Source organism: Belonocnema kinseyi, chromosome 6 (assembly GCF_010883055.1).
Source record: "Belonocnema kinseyi isolate 2016_QV_RU_SX_M_011 chromosome 6, B_treatae_v1, whole genome shotgun sequence".
In the NCBI taxonomy this organism is placed as follows: domain Eukaryota; kingdom Metazoa; phylum Arthropoda; class Insecta; order Hymenoptera; family Cynipidae; genus Belonocnema; species Belonocnema kinseyi.
This window is the reverse complement of record NC_046662.1, coordinates 80,466,139-80,484,950: the sequence shown is the minus strand read 5'-3', so window position 1 is coordinate 80,484,950 and position 18,812 is coordinate 80,466,139. Positions and strand designations below refer to the sequence as shown.

General features: G+C 31.0%; 3 protein-coding genes across 9 annotated transcripts in view; 1 reads left to right on the top strand and 2 right to left on the bottom strand.

Moving 5' to 3' along the window:
• The window catches only part of LOC117175716, a 17,095-nt gene extending 5,748 nt beyond the window's left edge, over window positions 1-11,347 (top strand). Inside the window, exons 1-5 of one of the 3 annotated variants that reach the window (XM_033365491.1) lie at window positions 1,560-1,749; window positions 2,877-3,291; window positions 7,385-7,667; window positions 7,756-8,320; window positions 8,450-11,347. In XM_033365491.1, coding sequence (XP_033221382.1) covers window positions 3,129-3,291; window positions 7,385-7,667; window positions 7,756-8,320; window positions 8,450-9,457 — 2,019 coding nt within the window. In that variant the 5' untranslated portion in view covers window positions 1,560-1,749; window positions 2,877-3,128 and the 3' untranslated portion in view covers window positions 9,458-11,347. Of the gene's footprint in view, window positions 1-1,559; window positions 1,936-2,876; window positions 3,292-7,384; window positions 7,668-7,755; window positions 8,321-8,449 lie in introns of those variants that run through there. The other 2 variants (XM_033365489.1, XM_033365490.1) reach the window with 2 other exon arrangements.
• A 295-nt stretch (window positions 11,348-11,642) lies between these two features.
• LOC117175714 lies at window positions 11,643-15,778 on the bottom strand. 3 transcript variants are annotated; one of them, XM_033365487.1, is made up of 11 exons: window positions 15,718-15,778; window positions 15,331-15,649; window positions 15,041-15,210; window positions 14,754-14,971; window positions 14,301-14,655; window positions 14,018-14,224; window positions 13,807-13,926; window positions 13,483-13,716; window positions 13,228-13,426; window positions 12,931-13,118; window positions 11,643-12,830 (listed from the first exon to the last, which is right to left on the bottom strand). In XM_033365487.1, the coding sequence occupies exons 1-11, from the start codon at window positions 15,731-15,733 to the stop codon at window positions 11,662-11,664; spliced, it is 3,195 nt and encodes a 1,064-aa protein (XP_033221378.1). In that variant the 5' UTR covers window positions 15,734-15,778; the 3' UTR covers window positions 11,643-11,661. The 3 variants fall into 3 exon arrangements, with proteins under 3 accessions (XP_033221378.1, XP_033221377.1, XP_033221379.1); XM_033365486.1 differs by having other exon boundaries at window positions 15,331-15,658; window positions 15,718-15,755; XM_033365488.1 differs by lacking the exon at window positions 15,718-15,778 and having other exon boundaries at window positions 15,359-15,478.
• Window positions 15,779-17,081: 1,303 nt separating this feature from the next.
• LOC117174304 (solute carrier family 41 member 1-like) overlaps window positions 17,082-18,812 on the bottom strand; it is a 35,641-nt gene continuing 33,910 nt past the window's right edge. For all 3 annotated transcript variants that reach the window (XM_033363287.1, XM_033363288.1, XM_033363286.1), the window contains exons 6-9: window positions 18,511-18,805; window positions 18,224-18,429; window positions 17,966-18,114; window positions 17,082-17,872 (exon numbers count right to left, since the gene is read on the bottom strand). In XM_033363287.1, coding sequence (XP_033219178.1) covers window positions 17,696-17,872; window positions 17,966-18,114; window positions 18,224-18,429; window positions 18,511-18,805 — 827 coding nt within the window. In that variant the 3' untranslated portion in view covers window positions 17,082-17,695. The remainder of the gene's footprint in view (window positions 17,873-17,965; window positions 18,115-18,223; window positions 18,430-18,510; window positions 18,806-18,812) is intronic.

Here is an 18,812-nt window from a genome sequence, read left to right as displayed (position 1 = left end):
TTCCGGAGCGTTTTGAGCAAAATTTTGAATTTTGCAAAAATTGTTCATATGCAAAATCCAAAATTTTACTCAAAACGCTTCGAAAAAATTCAGGCGTATTCCCTGGCTGATTACAAGAACTTTTTACTTCTGATGATTTTTCCGAAAAGCGCATCGTTTATTGTAAAAAATTCATGAATGTTTTCACAAAAATTTTGCCATTAAGACGCCATTTTGAAAATACTAAAACGAAAAATCGATCTTTAAACCATGGATTCTCAAAGTTTAGACATTTATTCCACCGGTTAGTGAGATTCCAGGTTAATTACAGACTCGAAAAGCTTTGGAAAATGGTGCACAAAAAAAATAGGCACGAAAAATCACGTTTTTTTTTGTTTAAACTGCATTTTGGGATAATAAATCAATTTTTTGAGGAATTTCATTACCACCGTCGGAAAGAGAAGATCTTAAGCAATAAAAATATATGTGTCTCAATTTTTTCTAGTGTCGAATAGTCTTAGTTATTGGCCGTTGAAAAGCAGTGTACCGGTAGTGGCGTTTTGGCCGTTTAAGGGTTAATTTCAAAAGAAATATAGAACAGAAATCTAATTTTAATTTATTAGAATTGAATAATATACTTCACAAGAAAGAAGGATTTCCTTGAGTCTAACCACGGGTTGAAATTGCGAGTGGAAACTTTGTAATTTACATGCGAGATTATCGTATTAATATGAAAATTAGTTTCTTATGAAAAGATTACATTTAAGTAAATAATGGAAGCATTATGTAAATTATGTAATTACATAAGTATGTCATTATGTAATTATATCAGGGATATATGTAAACATCGGAAATCGTAAAATTACATTGGAATTACATATGAAACGGGCTTAATACAGATGGGAAGAAAGTCATTCTGCCTTTCTTTAGTTAAAAAAAAAAACAGATTTTGGAGGCTCATTAACTTTTTTGCTCAATGTTCTTCACACCGCAAAAAATAGTCAGGACGTCTATCAATTTTAAATATCGTATTTGATAAATTAAAAAATGTATAAATCAATCGAAATTATTATTTTTTTAAACAGATGTTTTTCCAATGATTGTTAACGAAGAAATTAGAATTTTCATTATGTTTCAAATAAAAAAATTTGTTTCTCTTTTAAACCTTGAATTTAATACTGAATCTGGGCTTTAAGAACTTAGAAAGCATTGTCAAAATTTATAAAAATAATTAGTATTTCTTTAGAAACTCTAACGTTTATTTATTTTTCTTAGCACCTGCTAAGCCAGAATTAGGATTGAATACATTTTACTAAAATTTCCATGCAGTTGACTTCACAAAAGTTGTTGATCTGCTACAAAAAAAGGAAGGAAATGTTATCTTTATGGTATTTCCCTTCTCTTTATCTTTGTTTATTGTTCCAGCAATACATTTGGTATACTTAAAGAACATCCTTCCTATTTATTATTTTTATGGTTATATAACTTTCAAACAAATAGTTAATCAACATTTTAGTTAATTCAACATTTTAATTCGAGACGAATTCTAATTTTAAACAAATCTAATTAATTTCAGAAAAAAACTAACAGGGAATCTATTCAAAGACAGCATCTGCTTGTAATTGACAGGTGGACACTCATCATGTCTAAATACTTTTACTACACCCAGCTACCTGCAATTGTCTGGGGTGAATAGTCTTGCGCGTTTTAGAAAGGGTTGCGGCTCAGTCAGTCGGATGCCGTACTGCTCCGGGATAGCACGTGAAATGAGTTCGTTTGCTTACGTTTATTCTAGAAATTCAGTTATATGATAATTTCTTAACTATAAAATCTCGAACAAAAAAATCAGTAAACTTGTGATAGTCGAAAAAAGTTGAAATCGGATGGTGAATTTAAGAAGCATACTTTTTCAAATTAGTGTCAATTCTTTGTAATATATCACCGACTCGGATCGATGTAAGTGTGCTTTAATATTTATTTTCAATATTTATATTCGATTTTGAATATCTAAGATAATTAATCATTTATATTTTTACAATATAAAGAAAATATGCTTAGCAGATTTTCGATATTAGTTGAGATTTTCTTCATATTTTATATCATAAATGCCTTTTCTCACCTGTGTTTTTTACCTGTGCTTGAATAATTTGTTTTTATATATTGAATATTTTACTTTTTAGGAATAACACAATAACTTGTTACAAAGTCTTCTTGAAAATCAATTTAACTGAATTTTATATAATCAAAAATTTTATTTTTTACTATTTAAATTGTGGCGAGATTTATATTTTTAATCTTTTCTTGAAAGAACTTGTGTTTTTTATTTTGGTTTTACGATCAATTCAAGCTCATGGCCATACTCACCAAAATTTAAACATGAAGTCAAGGTAAAAGTCAAAGGATTTATGTTTGAACTTACCTCTAAAGAAACTACAATTTTTTCGTACTCGAGACGGAAATAAAATGAAATTACCGTTCTTGAAACGAAAAAAATTTCTTTAATTTGTTCTTGAATTTGTTTTTTAGTTTGGGTAGAAAGTAAAAGATGAACTAAATAATGTGTTGTGTTCAACCTGTGTTCAATGTCAGTTTCCTAAAGTAAAATGTTTGATATTTGAACCTTCAGTTTAATAAAAATAAACTTTGAACAAGCTTTTATACTCCCTTCAATTTTAAATGTCGTCAAGTTAAATAAGCGTCATTGATAGTGACCTACAGAAAGACTATACATATCTTATCATTAGTTTCATATCATACTCTATAGTTCTTACTGACGCTAGATTTACCTATTCAATTTAGTTAAATGCAATAATAAATTAATGGTGTCAATAGCTTCAATTTATACATTATATAATTACTTAATATTTTATACTTGAAATGAATTGATATTTGTTTAGATTACTAGTGTCTATATTCTCGGACAAGGAATAAAATGCAATAAAAGTTGGAGGCTTGGCTTCCACTAAAAAATGAGTATTAGAAACGAAAGTGAGGAAATGGAAGTGGATGAAGAATCTGACGAGGTTCCGCTTAATGGAAGTGAAAATAGCAAAATTCATAGCCAAATAAAGGATAAAGAGTTTTTAAGAAGATGGCATTTTTTAGACTTTATTGTGGATAAGCTGAAACTTTGACTGACCAGATGTAAAATGCTGAAATCGAAGTGGTCCCGATTCAAAGAGTTCTGCTGTCGAAGACCCGGATTGGTTCTTCTAATTCTGCCTTGTATTTTGATTCTGACGCTGTATTTAATTTCCGGAAATGAAATTGACAATTTACAATACTTGTCTTTCAAATCGTACAACGACACTGGTAAGATTTTTTAAAATAAATTGTGAGTCCTGACACCATTGGTGAGTCACTTAGGGTTAGGATCAAATTAAAAAATTTATAAAAAATTATTTTCAACTGGGTTAAAGATAAAGAGTAGGTACCTGCATCCTGGAGATCTTTTTGCTTCTTATTCACTGAATAAAAATTTGTTGTTAGTGTTATAGAAAGTATTCTATATGTGCTGAAAAATAATTTTACAAATTCGTCAGGAATCATCCACCCAATTTTGACATATCAGCCAAAACTTTTTTTATAGCATAATTAACCTTATATATGATGAACCTTTGCGTAAGAAATAAAATCAATATTTTTATCATTTAATATGTTCAGATGAGAATTAGAAGGTGTGGTTCCCTTTTAAAGGATGACCCACTACTGATGTAGGGAAAATGTTTACCATACATATATGTCAAAAACTAAAAAAATAAGACCACCTTCAATGTTGTCTACAATTTTACTAAATTTCACCAAAAGTCCAAAAAGATTTAAAAAAAAACATGTACAACATTTTTTGGCGAAATAATTGTTTTTCGAAAAATTTGAGAAAAAATGAAAATCACGCTGATTTTTTTATGATTTTAGTTACAAAACGAACTTTACCTTAAGAACTATGCCTTTAAGAAAAAATATTATTCATAAGAAATATATACCTTAATAGACTACATTACATATATTCTATAAAATATTTTTTCATGTAGTTAATCCTTTAAAAGTTACAATAGCTTTTATGACAAAAATAAAAAGTTCCTTAAAGTTTTCTAATTTATGAAGAAAGGTGTAGATTTTCTTTGATAATAATAAAAAAGAATATTTATGGTATCTAAATCGATTGAGTCTGTATGTATAAATTAATTCAATTTAAAAAGAATACCGGCAATTTTTCTAACAATTTTTCGCAAGTCATTGAATTATTCACGTTCATGCTTCTCTTTCATATTAGAGAATCATCAATTGCTAAAAAAGTATCAAAGTTATTAATTCACTAATTACTGGCGTAAAACTAATGGCCTTTAAAAATAATATTTATGAGCATTTACACATTCAACCGATGTAAATAAAATAAAAAAATCTTGTTTGATATCATCTGGAATTTTTCAAAACATTCTTTGCTAAAACGTAGAAAAAAAAGTAACACATTTTATAAAATAAAAATGAATTTTTTTTAGAAAAATATTGATCGGAGAGGAAATTTGTTCAACAAAATTGTTGTATTTTTTAAAGGTTTTTAAGTCTGTTATAAACATGCATTATAAAACACGACATCTTTCTTCATATATTACTCTTACTGGTATTAGTTACTGATATTAATCTTACTGATTTGTCGGGAAAAATTTTAACCAATTTAGGATTATTTGAATTTTTTAAATTGTTTCAAGTGTTTTATTTTTTAATATAGGTATTTGACTTTTTCTTTGTGATTCTCATACAATTTCTTGTACTATTTCTAAATTCTTTGGAAAACTAAGGAAGTTTAAAAGTGCCAAAATCGCGGCTGTTTTTCTAAAATAGTAATATAGCATAATATAGAATAGTAATAGTAAAGAATAATATTTTTTGTCTGAAAAACGAAAATTCACATTTTTTGCCAAAATCACACAAAAGTACGAGAAATGTAAAAGAAATAAAAATGTTTCTGTAAAAAAGTTCTAGAAAAATGTCTCTTGACACATTTTTTATCTCGCGTCAGCTTCGAGAATTTTGCGATAATATGGATAAAATCCTTTAATTTTTTTCCATTAATACAATGTTATGATTTCATAAGAAAGCAATGAATGATTCATCGACTTACTTCAATGTTTCTGCACCAAAAAGTTTGTTAAAACTAATCCCAACATAAAATTTTATTTTTGAGAAAAAAAGAAATCTTACATGATTTAATACATATTTGCGAAAAAATCTCGAAAAGAAACAATTTTGTTTTTTTGACTTTTTTCATATCTTGTGCAAGAAATGTGAATTTTTTTTTCACACAACTAAAAATTCTCTGTTTACCAAGGCTTAAGCTCAGGTTATTATATTCTGAACTATCTTCTATCATTAGGATGAATCTAATCAAGAAAAAAAAACGGTAGAGTTTTGAATAAAATGTTAAAATCTTTTTTTGAAAAACCACCACCATTTTGTTACTTTTGAAATTAAAACAAATTTTCTAACGGAAATTCCGAAAGAAAAATTATATCAGAATCCGAATGAAAAAGATAAATACATGTATTATATTAAAAAATATTTCATCATTAACAAAAATGTGGGCTTTTTTTATAATCTGCGTTTCAACTTTAAAAATTTTAAAACTCATAATTTTGTGAAAGAAACAAGTTTCGCAAGTCGGTAAAATACTTGTCTTATTTTCTTTTAAAACCAAAATATTTGAATAGGCCTTCCAGTTAACAATATATTCAAGACAAGACTGTATCCAAGTTTCAGAATCTTAAACAATTGCAATCAGCGAACGACAACTAGGTTAGTCCACTTTCGTTGAAAATTATTTTTTTTTTGCAATTTGAAGTTCTTTAGGTTTTAGCTTATCGGTAAATGTTAGAATTGGGTAAAGAAACAAATTTCATTTTTGCAAAGAGCGTGATTGAAGTTGAGGTTGTTGTTGGGAAACAATTATGGCAACTGGGTAAAGTCGATTTTGTTTTTTTCTCCCTATAACTAATAGAAATGATGATGAGAATCAAACTTATTTTTTGTTTCTTGTGGTGTTTTTTGTACTAAGAGATAATTTCTCAAGATTTCGAGATATTTACTAGATTTAAAACTTGAAAAAATGCAGCTTCAAATGATTGAAAATAATAACTAGGTAAAGCTCATTTCGTATTTCCTTCACTCTACTCAAAAAATTAAATTAATATTTTTTTAATTCTTGAAAGTATAGCTCGTAAGAACTTCTTGCTTCTATACTCTTCTCAGAATTTTCATTTTGTCTCTTATCTTATTTTCAAACCACACATTGTAATTTTTGTCATCAATTGTCATTTGATGTGATTAGATTTAGGATCAAGGCCAAGGCGAGAAATGCCCGAAACCGGTCTTGTGACGGGAGTTAATAGTTCCATAAATTTCCAGGAACTTTATAATAAGTTTCAGGTAATTTGCAGAAAAATAATTTCCTAAGTTAGAAACCAAATCTCTAGCTTATTCTCTATAAGTTTCCATCATAATTCAACGATTATAAGAAAGTGTCGCTAAGCCACTTATTTATAGTATCAAACCACTCGATTTCTCGAAGAGAAAGTACCTCGGAAATTGAAATGTACAGAAATACTTTTAAGCCTTTTTTTTGTACAAGTTTAAATGTATGAATTTACATATAATATTAAGTATAAAGTTTATACTATGGCATTTAAGTCGCAATATTTATGTAAAAGGAAAAAATAGGCTTCACGAAAATTATTTCTATTTCAAACTGACACTGACCACAAATTAAAAGAGACTCATCTTCAGATTACGATAAAAATATAAAATCGTTAGCTTCAATAGAAATTGAAATTGTTTTCTGAAATATTGAGATTCTGAATGCAGGGGAAAAAGACTTGATTTAAAAATTTTAGCCAATGTAGAGTAAATTGTTTGAGAATTTTGATGTTACAATTTTACAGGTTTTAAAAATCGACTGTCGGTAGAAATTAAAAATCGAATTTTCAATTTTTTACAAAAATTCAAACTGTATCTTCAAGTATGAGAACGCTGAATAAGAATAATAAATGTTTGATACGAAAAATGGCTTTGTTCTGAGAAAATCTAAGTTTAGTGTGCTTGAAGGAAATATAATTTTTTCAATAAATTATAATAATATGAAGGAATTTTGATGCTAAGTTTTGATTTTTATGCAGCTGATTAGAAATAAAATTATTATTTACAATTATAATCAGGTTTCGAAAAATATTTTTATGATTTAACAAAGTTTTTGTGAGTTTTTGGTTATCTGCTATTAGGAAAAAATCGCCAGCTAAACGCTGACATGGTCGCGAAAACTTTTGCCTGGAATTAAAAAAAAATTCGGAATGAACCATATATGTATTTTGAATTGTTTGTAAACTTATATTTCTTATATTAAATTAATTTCTAGATATTGTTGATGGATACTTGGTGTGGAATTCAAAATGTCACATGCTATCGAAAAGTCCTCTAGATCCGTCCATTGTTAAATTTGTGAAGAAGGAAAAATTCCAGGTCTGCTCGAAATCACCACTTTTGACAACGATAACGCGCGATAACAATGGTAACAGTATTTTAATGATCAACGAGAAAGAGGCCAAACATTATAAAGGACTCTCTTGCTGCTGGGCCCCGATTATCAGACCGGTCCCGAAAAAGCCAAGACCTCAGGAAAAATTTGACTCATCAGTCAAGTAAGAACAAAACTTTCCGAATGTTTAAAGAGTTTGTGATCAATTTTTTTTTTAAATTGAAATAATAAAAATTGTTTTCATTCTTCAGAATTGAACATTGTGTCGACTTTGGCAATTCAGTCACCTTGCCAAAAGAAGTTGAGCTCCTGATGGTGTCTTGCAAAGAAAACAAGGGATCAAAAGCTACGAAAGATAAGTCAAAGGCGAAATACAAAAAGCCAAAAAAGGCAGTTTCAGTTTACGATAACGTTCATCCAGTTCTGAATCCCGAAAAAGTCTTGGATCGCCTCAACATTTCTGAATCCGGAAATGCAACAATTGGTCGACAGAGGAAATTGAGTGTTTTGTTATTAGGTCTTGACAATGTGTCTAGATTAAATCTCCAAAGGACACTACCTCGAACAGAAAATCATATTCGAGTAAAGGGATGGTTAAGTATGAAGGGCTACAATAAGATGGGAGAAAATACTTTTCCAAATTTAATGGCACTTTTGACTGGCCAAAATCAAGCAGATTCTTATGGTAGATGCAAACCGACTGTCCCTTTTGGCCTGGATCATTGTCCTATGATTTGGTACAATTTTCGAAATGTTGGGTTTGTCACGGCCTATGCGGAAGACGAAGCTAAAATTAGTACTTTTAACTACCTCAAGGTGAGTATCATTCCAAAATCTTTCTGATCGAACCTCTTTTTGGACCAGTCACTTGAGTGCTTTTACTTCCTGATGTAAATACAGATTCTAAAATTTTATTTGTAAACTTTTTGATCTTTTCACTTTCAGGTTGGGTTCGTTGATCCACCAACAGACTACTACCTTCGACCTTATATGATAGCTAGCGAGAAGGTCCTAAGCATTCGAACAAGATTTGGAGACAAATACTGTACAGGTCCAGAAGTTACAGTCGAAAGGATCCTTGACTATGCGATAGAGTTTGCGAAAACCTTTCTAGGTCTACCATATTTTGGATTCTTCTGGATGAACTCCATCAGCCATGACACCATCAATGGCTTATCATCGATGGACGCCCACATTCTTACAAAATTAGAACACCTTGAGAAAGAAGGAGTAATGAATGATTCGATGATTATTTTTTTGAGTGATCATGGAATGCGATATGGAGACATCAGAAACACCTTTATTGGTTGGTATGAAGAAAGATTGCCTTTCATCTACATTTGGCTACCGGAATGGTTTCGAGAAGAGGATCCAGAAGCCTTTCAAGCTCTGACAGTTAATCAGAATCGATTAACTTCTCCTTATGATCTTTACGAAACGTTGAGAGATATTTTGATGAGAGCTGGTGGTGAAGCAATTTCCAGTTCTGGTTGTCCAAAGTGTAGATCACTTTTCAAAACTGTTCCAATGGAAAGAGGCTGTGAAGATGCTGGAGTGGCTTCTCATTGGTGTGTTTGTACAGCCTTCCAAAAGGAAGATACTGGCAACAAAGTTGTGGTAGCAGGGGCCCAAAAAATTGTCGATCACATTGAAAATATAGTCAAAAATTATAAGAACAAAAAGGGTAAACGTCTGTGCTCAAAACAGAAGGTGAAGAAAATTCACAGAGTGCATCGTGTTCTGGATTTGGTTGGAAATTCGACTTCTGTTACGGAGTACTTTTATATGATTGAAGTGACTCCTGGAGATGCAAAATTCGAAGCAACAGTACGATATTACGGTTCGGGTAATTACAGTATTTCTGATGAAGAGGTCAGCAGAATAAACTCTTATGCTTACAGTGCAAAGTGCCTCGATTTTGGCCAAAAGCGGTACTGTCATTGTGTGAAGTAATTGATTAATCAAAAAATTATTATAATTAAAATTATAATTAGACGAATTATCAGTGTTCGGAAAGTTATTCACTAAACAATAAGTGTTTCTTCTCTAAAATAAGTTGAATTTTATCGTTACTAGTCAACTTTTTCTTAAACACTCTTAAAAGTATCTGTCATTTAAAAACTTAAAGCGTTCAATATATCAGAAATGTCCTCTCATTACATTGCTTTTTATTTGAAGTATTAAAAATGCATTTTGTTTTTTTAAGGCAAGAATCATATCACTAAGAATATTAATTATACCCTATTGTCAATTTTTCTCTTAATATTAATAATTAATTATCGTTTTTAAACATGCATAGACTTTTAAGTAACTAGTTATTTCCGAACACTGGAATTAAAATTATAGTTATGATGATAATAATAATGTAATCCTAGGGTCATCCTGATTTTCAAGACCTTCCGAAAAAAAATTAAATATCTTCCCTGCTTTACAAGATATAGTATTGATCATTTGCCAAAATTGATTAAAGTAACAACTGCAGCGAACTTGATTAAATTTGATAAATTGATAATAATTGAGATTCGATAATTGATGAATGGCCTGTTAGGTTTAAATGAAAACACTTTAATTTTAAAAACTGTGTTTCAAATAATGACTTTAGATTTCCACATAGTTACCGGCACTGTTTAAAAATCACTTATTTGAATGCATTAAAAAAATGCTCATGTTAGGATTTAGAAAGCTCTTTTATTTTGAAGTGTCATAATTGGGGATGAAATTCTCGATTCTGATAAAATTGTTGCCATTATATTATAGCCAGTTACAACTTGAACTGCAAGTTCAAATCAGGTATTGTGAAATGATGTACAATGAAAAATATTGTTAAGAGATAATTATAGGCATTGAAACTTATTTTGCCAGTAAAAGCTAAGACCAAAAATGAGAATTTACTATAGTTTAGTGTAATTTACAAAAAATCAAAGTATTTGCAACGTTTTCTACAAACGAGTAATGCTAGTTGAATAATTTGTTTTGGATAATATTTGTCTGTCTAAAATAGCTTTATTTCTATTCTCTTTTTGAGTGATTTTTCGAATTTATTAATATAAAATGAAGAAATAGAAAAAAAGGAATGCTGAACGCAGAAAAGGTAGATTAGGAATTGAAGGTGCTAACTTTATTCATATAAAAATCGATAATGATGTTTCCATTTTGTGTGCTTTCCAATTCCGATTTATCACTCGTGAATGACATTTAAGTTTAAAAGTCTTTATTATAGTCGCTAGTTATTTCGGTATTTAAGATTGAGAAAAAATATTTAAACTTTCATTATATCTATCAAAGTTTCCAACAGGTCTAATCATGTAGAAGAAAAATGTTATTCGTTTCAACTGAAGTGTGCATTTTCTGTATTTTCCCAAAAATATATTTGAACTTACAATGATGGGTGATAAATCACACCGTTTGTAGTTATTTGGAAGATTTTAAATATATCTAATAAGTGTGTGCTAAAGAGAGTGTTGAATAGCAGTTATTCTGTGTTGACACAAAGTCTAGAAGTGCGAGGAAAATAACTGTTGTGAGGACGTGTCCTTTAAATAATACATAAATTCACTGACTTGATAAATTTGCAAACAGAATAATGATCACATTTGTAATTTCATATATTTTTTCGTAACCTTATGAGAGGCAAAATAAATATTTAATTTATTGTAATTGTTTTTGTATGTCATGAATGTTTAATATAATCAGTACTTGAACTGAATAATGGAAATAAAAGAATATTGTTATAAAGCTGAGATGTACATATGTATGTTTGGTATGTTGAGGTAAAACGAGTATGTAGTTCGTTGACTAATTTTGTACTTAAAGCATTACAAATAAATGTAAGTGAAGCGTGAAGCTCAGGATTTTCACATTTATTTCTTAAGTTTTTTTTATTAGAAAATTTGTTCATAGTATTAACAAAAAAAGTTCTGTGTTTACATCAATTTTTATTTTAAAAGTTCTTAGGTTTTTACAGAATGGTACAGTTTAGTTTTTAGTTCAATTACTAGGTTCAAAAATATACATTATTCTTCTTTGATCTACAAAATTGTTTGCTTTGTACTCTATTATTAAAAAGTCTAATAGTTAGGTTATCCATTATTGAACGACTGATTTCTCAATAAAGTTAAGAAGTTTAAAATAAATATGAAATTAATTTATATAGGAAATCAGAATAAAATATCGCCAGTAGAACGCCAACATCGTTTTCGTTCCAATTCATGTTCAGAGTCACGAGCCTTTGGAACTCTTTTTTTAGAGTACCTTGGTGTTCCAAAAAGCGTTACAATTGATAAATTTTTTGAAGAATTCACTGAGTTCATTCCATTTTTAGCTAGGAAGGAGTCAAAAATCCTAATTCCTTCATAGAGACTTTCAATGTCACAATTTGTATGCCGACTAGAAGAAGGTTTAGCTAATGGCATGTGTCGTTTTTTGATAATCCTTGGGGTACTGATAGGAGTGTTCATTCTGGTATTCAAACTGATAACACTACAAGCTTCAGAAACTATATCGAAATCATCATGTAATCTTTCATAACTACTGCTGGTACTTAGAGCACTTATTTTAGTTGCATAACTATCGTATGAGCATATCGAAAATTTTCTAGAGAGACCATTTCGCCTAAAAGATTTGCCAAATGGACCGCAAAGAGAGGGAGAAACTGTGGCAAAATTGTTCGAGTTTAAAGTCATACTTTGGTGAGACTTATTAACGATTTTTGAGTTTCCGAATAGTTTTGATGTAACGGTTTTGTTATCTGATGAAGGTGCTGTTGGTAATAAAGATGATGATGTATCTTCTGGTGAAGAAGCTGTAGAAGAAGCAGCAGCAATTGCTAAAGAAGTTGGTGAGACTGCTGCAGAATTTGATGAAGAATTTGCTTTAAAAATTGAAGAGGAAGTTGATGGTACTGATTTTTTCCTTAGTTTCATAGACCTTGGTTTTTTATTCTGACTAGCGGAAGTTTCTGGGCCTAAGTTTGATGATCCAGGATCTTCGGAATTATTTGCAGATCCACTAGCTTCTTCAGTCAAAAGAGTCATGTTATTTCTATTTTCTGCGACATTCACGATTTCCTCGGCATTTTTTGACTTTTTGACGAATTCTGGATTGATGTCCATCGATGCATCTTTCCAGTTGTTCAACTGTGGAGCAGAGTTTTCAGAAGAGTTCGCACCATAGTTTTGAAGATACGTACCAAGTGTTTCTGCATCAGGGGACGACGTTAGACCTGGATCAGCTGTTTCAGAAACTATTATTGTCTTTAAATGCTCCTCACTGTTTTCGATCTCGCCACATCTAGTTCTATCACTATGGTTATTGAAATTGTCTGCACCTGAAAATCATCCAAGGATCACTATATTTCAGAATAATTTTTTCAATTATGTTGGTCCTATGTCCGATAAAGGAAACATCCTTAGCAGATCATTACTCACACTCTGCAGAATAAGATTGAATATGAAGGTTCATATATTTTGAAATAGTTCCTGGTGGTGTCACATATGGCGGAGGAGGAGTTGCAGTTCTTTGTACACTCGAATCAAGAACAGAAATACTTTGATAACTGCGACTTGTACCAGCTCCATCTGGAAAGATACCTACAGATTGTCCTTCACAGCCACCCCTTTTAAAAGATGATAAAAGAAGTGAAGAAAATACTTTTGATATTGATAAATACCTGTTATCTTATTACTGAACACACATAATTTTGGTTTTAATCATCTGATACTTACGAGAACTGGTTATTGCAGCTTCTACTTCTACGACAACTCGAGTTAAATTTGCTCTTTCTCAATTTCAAACGTTCATTCTCCATCCCTACCTTTACAACTTCATCATAGCCTGGTGGATATTCGTAAACAGGTGGATCATCCGGAGACATGGGCTGCTCAACTCTTGAACCATCATCCGCAAGATCAAAAACTGTGGACCCTAAATATGAGATTATACACTGTTCTTAAAAATACATTACAAAATCTTGAACCTACCTAACAGTTCGCTGATAGTCTGCAAACGAGATTGTAGATCCCTGTTTTGCCTGGCTCTTTTACCCATTCTGTAAAGCAAAATTATAAGAGCAGATATCAGTGTAATCAAACCCAAACTGCTGGCTACGAAGACTAGAGTAGCTGTTTTCAAATCAGGATATCTGTCGATTTTCGGAAAGTAGTAGTTGGCTTTGTTAATCTGCCACTTCCTATCTTGGGGCTCCAAATCCCAGTCTGAAAAGAGATATAAACTTATAATATCATATAAGCCGTAAGTTCAAAGAAAATGAACAAGATTTATAAAAAATATTATAAGATATTGACTTTGAGTGCAAGTAGCTGGTTCATCACTGTTGTCTCCACAATGGTCAAATCCATCACAACTTAGCTGAATTGGTATGCATCTGTGATTCTCGCAAAGAAAGTCTGTTTCAGTAAAACAATCTGCAATGCAAGATAAAATAAAGGTGAATGTTTTTATCTTCTAAATTACAGAATTAAAGAAGATGTTCTCATCTTTTCAATTGTCACAAACCTGTGTAGCTGAAAGCCGCATACGCCATAGCAAGATGAGAAGTCGGACCAAATACTCCACGAAGAGTCACATGGAATCCACTAGAAATAGGAGCAATGTGTTCTTTTAACCTACGAGGTTGAAGTTGACTTACAGGATGTCGCAGAATTTCCAAAGGTAGCAATGCTGATGTAGGTCCTTGTTTAACAACAAGTTCAGTATTTCCAGCTACGAGTATATAGGATAATTTTAATTACTCAACTGACAAGGTTTATATTTCAAGATATTGTTAAATAGAACATACCCATATCATCAAACGTGATGACTTTTATGTATATGTGTGTCTTCATATGTAGATAAGTTTTAGGTGGTCTGATGAGCCAGACACAATCATAGATTTTGACTCCTTCATCAGTCATGTCAATCATTGTAATTGCACCACCCAAATTTTCAACATATCCACCACAGTCCGTTATTGGCTGTAAAGATTTGTCATAAAGATGGCCATGAACGAAAGAGTAAAATGCCTTGTAACCAAGACCTGTTCCACCATTCGCATAAAATCTAATCAAAAGGGAGGGACCTGCACTGACGATAATAGGTGGACGGAATATGACACCACTGCTGACATCAAGTCGTTGACCATTCCAGTCGTAAAACTGAAAAATTGATTCTATTATGAAGTTTTTCTGGGTTCTAAGATTCTATTTATTGATTTTTGAATAGATGATTTAGTATTTTTATAGAAAATAGATACCTCTATGATGGAAACAGAAGCTAGTTGAAAATCACTGAAGAGAACTCGAACTCGACATGCAGGAGACTCAGCTGGACAAGTGATGATGTATTCCATCCCTAAATCTCGAGGATAACATGCTGGGAAAAAGGGTGATGTAAGTATTCCACTACTGGTGCTGTTTCTTGATTTTCCCATCGCTGCTGATATGTCTATTCCTTTTAGATGTATCCTATTTCCTGAAGGAAATAGATAAATAATGTAACTAAATATCTGGAGAACTCCTAACCAGATTGAATTATACGTACTTTCAGCTGTGTACTCTAAGGTGAAAGCGTGATCGTGCGATTGGCTGTAAAGTAGATTTATCGAAAGGGTTCTCGTATTAGAACGATATGTAATTGGCGGGTGGAATCCACAAAATGGTGATCCAGATACATCCTCGTAAGGTGGTTCTGATACCCAAACATAGTCACATCTGCAATTGGATACCATTCTGTTTTTAAATCTAAACTAAGGATTACCTTCTCAGGGGAATTAACGTTAATATAAATAATATATAATAAACGTAAAGATATAATAAAATTAAATTTCTCACCTACAAGGATTATCAAACATAAATTTACCATCGCCACAATTTTGGGAAAGTGAAATGCTCTTGAAAGTCAAGGAAATCACACACGAAGGACATGTGACGAGATCCAAACTACAATGATCATGAGAACTGTTATTTGAATAGATTCTTGATGCTTGGAGTCTCGGTTCATTTTTAATAAAAGAAACATTTTTTGCATAGAGTATTCCTTGATCACCAAGTTCCAAGTAGAATCTTCTTCCGTTTTGAGCTGCGCAAATGTCTTCATTGCGAACGACAGCCCCTTTTGCCAAGAGGGCCAAGTGGAATACAACTAGAATCACTTTAAAAACTGTTCTCTTAGGATAGTTTTTTATGATGAATTTTATAAGAAAATTGTGATAAACTCACCATGACAATGACGCATATTTACTGGAGCGACATGAAGACGATCCGATTGTCGGGACGCCCGACATTGATCTGTATAACTTTGTTAGTGGATTGATACTTGCATTACGTAGCCCTCGTGGTTATAGTTTGAGACACTTTTATGGCATCTTTTAGTTCAGTAAGCACTACAGTATGCTTACTGAAAATTATACAAATATCTGCTGGTTTAACATGTTCTTATTACAATCCTAATATTTTTTAAATAAGCTTTTTTTGACAATTGATTTCTGAAATATTTTAAATTATGGTGTATACTATATAACAGTGAAAATTTTAGCATTTATTAAAGAATTTTAAATCGCAACTTACATTTTGTATGATTCAAAAATCATCGGAAAAAATAATTCAACACTTTTATTAAATAAAAATTATTTTATAACTATTAAAATCATTTGAAAAAGAAATCGAAATTTGAAGTAAGATTTTTACAATAATTGAAATACTAATTGACAAAATATAGATATAGTCATTGAAATTACGAAAAATATACACACTTATTTTAATCCAACAGGCAAAAATAAATAACAAAGCAGGTTATTTTTTTACAAAATATATTTGAGACAACTTTTCCTCTTATTATTCAACATTTTTCTACAGACCAGTACATTCTTTTGTATAAATATTTTCTGAAGTCTACTTAAGAGATAGGGGATTGCTGTGTGAAGTACCAAAAAATTGACAATAGACCTTGTAGAAAAATAACAAATTTGCATGACTTCTTGTCTTTGGGTAAAAAAGTAATTATACTTCTTTATTCTGTAGAAAAAAGTATTGCACAATACTTTTTCCTTTGTTATAGCGATTCGTTTCATAAATGTATGATATGAAGGGCGCAAATTTCCTTTTTGGGAGATTGTGAAAGTGATTACTGAGTATTGTGTTTTTGACACTATGAACTAAATATAATTCAGTTACAATAATACTGTTACAATATGGTGTTAAAAGTTGAAAAACTTGAAATCTGTTAACCACTTGCGAGTTGCGCTTGAACAACAAGAAATGAATACATTTACATAATATTTTTTCACAATATTGACTTAATAAGGATACGAAATTATTAAAAATTGCACAAGAAAAGAATCACTTGAATATATATATATATATATGCATACAATAATGCATATTTAGAGCTCAATATGAAATTTAATTAGTTACAGAAGAGTTGTAGAACTCTGGTTTAATTTTCATTTGAGAGGCGCATTTGTAAAGAACTTGGGCGATAGTTTTAAAAATGTATTAATAAAATTAGACTTCACCATAAAAAATGAACAAACCATCTATCTCTTACGTATTAACGAAGTTTTTGATTTCAAGTTGAACAAAACAAGTAATATACAAATCAAGAATTAAAAGCAATTAACAGGCAATTGTCAATAAAGTGACTGAGATACCTCACATTTCATTAAATCCTAAAACTTGTTTTTACATTAATATATAACGAAGAATACAGATCAAGTTTACATAGCAATGGTAATGAAAGCTTTTGTGTTTTTCTCGTATTATGCAGAACAACAATAAATCCACTATCTCATAGTTTTACAATATTCCTGATATGAAACCTTGAGACTTATCTAATGTTTCAAAGACTCTAAGCCTTTAAAGAACATTTTCTCAGATGAAAAATATTACATTTTTGTTTGTTTTAAGTTTTAGAATTTGTTTATTACGATCATTTTCATGTATAATAGTAGAAGTATTAACTTCATTATTATTCGGTGTTGGGTATTAAAATAAGTGGACTAGCATCTGGCACTCGGTAAAGAATAATTGAACGCCATTAGATTTCTGAGAAGCTGCAAAAAAGCTCTCGGCAGGAACGTGTTTCATCACAGTGCTACCTATGCGGTGAAATAGAAATCTCTTCAGGACGTTTTAAATTCTACTATTCTGCAAGCTGTATATTCGATTTCTCTCAATTGAGAATTCGTTTTAACTTCCATCAACCTTGGTATTCCTTGCCTACAACCAAAAGGATGTACATTGCCCCTCCAAGTAAAATGGAACCGGAAAGGTCACCCAAAGCTGTCAGATATGGAATTGCTGAATTGTCAGGATCAATTTTGTACCGCCACATTGCATGGACGATTAAATGGGCTACGTAGAGAAGAAGCATTACCTGTTTGTGTAAAAATATAAACGAAATAAGTGCCAGTTTAATTTCTAAAAGAAAAGTAGGTTGCTTTAAGAAGAAATATTCGTAGATTCTAACCTGTAGACAGGCAACCAAAAGATAAGAAAAAGCAAAGTGAACAGTGATTGTAGAATATCCATGTTTGAAATAATCAGCTGCAAATATAAACACCATATGACCTGGGATTGACATGCCAATGAGCAGTCTCGCTGTATTTGCTGAAGGCACTAAAACAGTAGATTTTTTTTATTAATAAATGCTTTTTCAATGGGAATTGAAAAATAGATTGCTTGTAAAATAAAAAAAGTATTATTTTTCTTCCTTTTTTTAACGTACCTCCATTAAAAAGTGCTTTCCAGGGTGAAACCCATTGTTTTGTGTGAGGTGGAATTATTCCCAGAAGGGAAGTTTGATGTAACATTGTTGAAATTCTTGAAGCTTGCACTGAAACTAGATTTCCACCAATTCCATTGATGATCGGTTGGAATATCACGAAACCTTTGAGAACATCTACAGCATGGTCCAAAACAAGTCCACCCAGTCTAACAAATTCAAGATTAAAATAAAAAATGCAATTAAAACTAAAATACGAGCTAATACTAACAACAAAATGAATTAATTACCCGCTGATGAACAAAGCTGATATTACTGGTACCCATCCAGAAGTGAGAACTTTTTTTGTGTATTTATTATGAAGGACTATAGAAACCCATATCGGCAAAAGAATTAAGTAACATGCAAGTACGAGATATAAAATCCAAATGTCCGATTTCAACTTAACGAAGAAAACAGATGCAATAGTAGACAAGACACTTATGGAAACAACATCACCAATAGAAGCTGCTAATGGTGTTGCCAAATTATCTGGATTCATTTTGCATCGATGAGACGCCATAATGACAGCAATCATGACAAAATCTGTAAA

Coding starts and splice junctions, on each gene's coding strand:
- LOC117175714 (XM_033365486.1), bottom strand. Junction 13,119..13,227: donor AGCTGCAATAACCAGTTCTC/GTAAGTATCAGA, acceptor ATCTTTTAAAAG/GGGTGGCTGTGAAGGACAAT. Junction 12,831..12,930: donor TCAATCTTATTCTGCAGAGT/GTGAGTAATGAT, acceptor GATGATTTTCAG/GTGCAGACAATTTCAATAAC.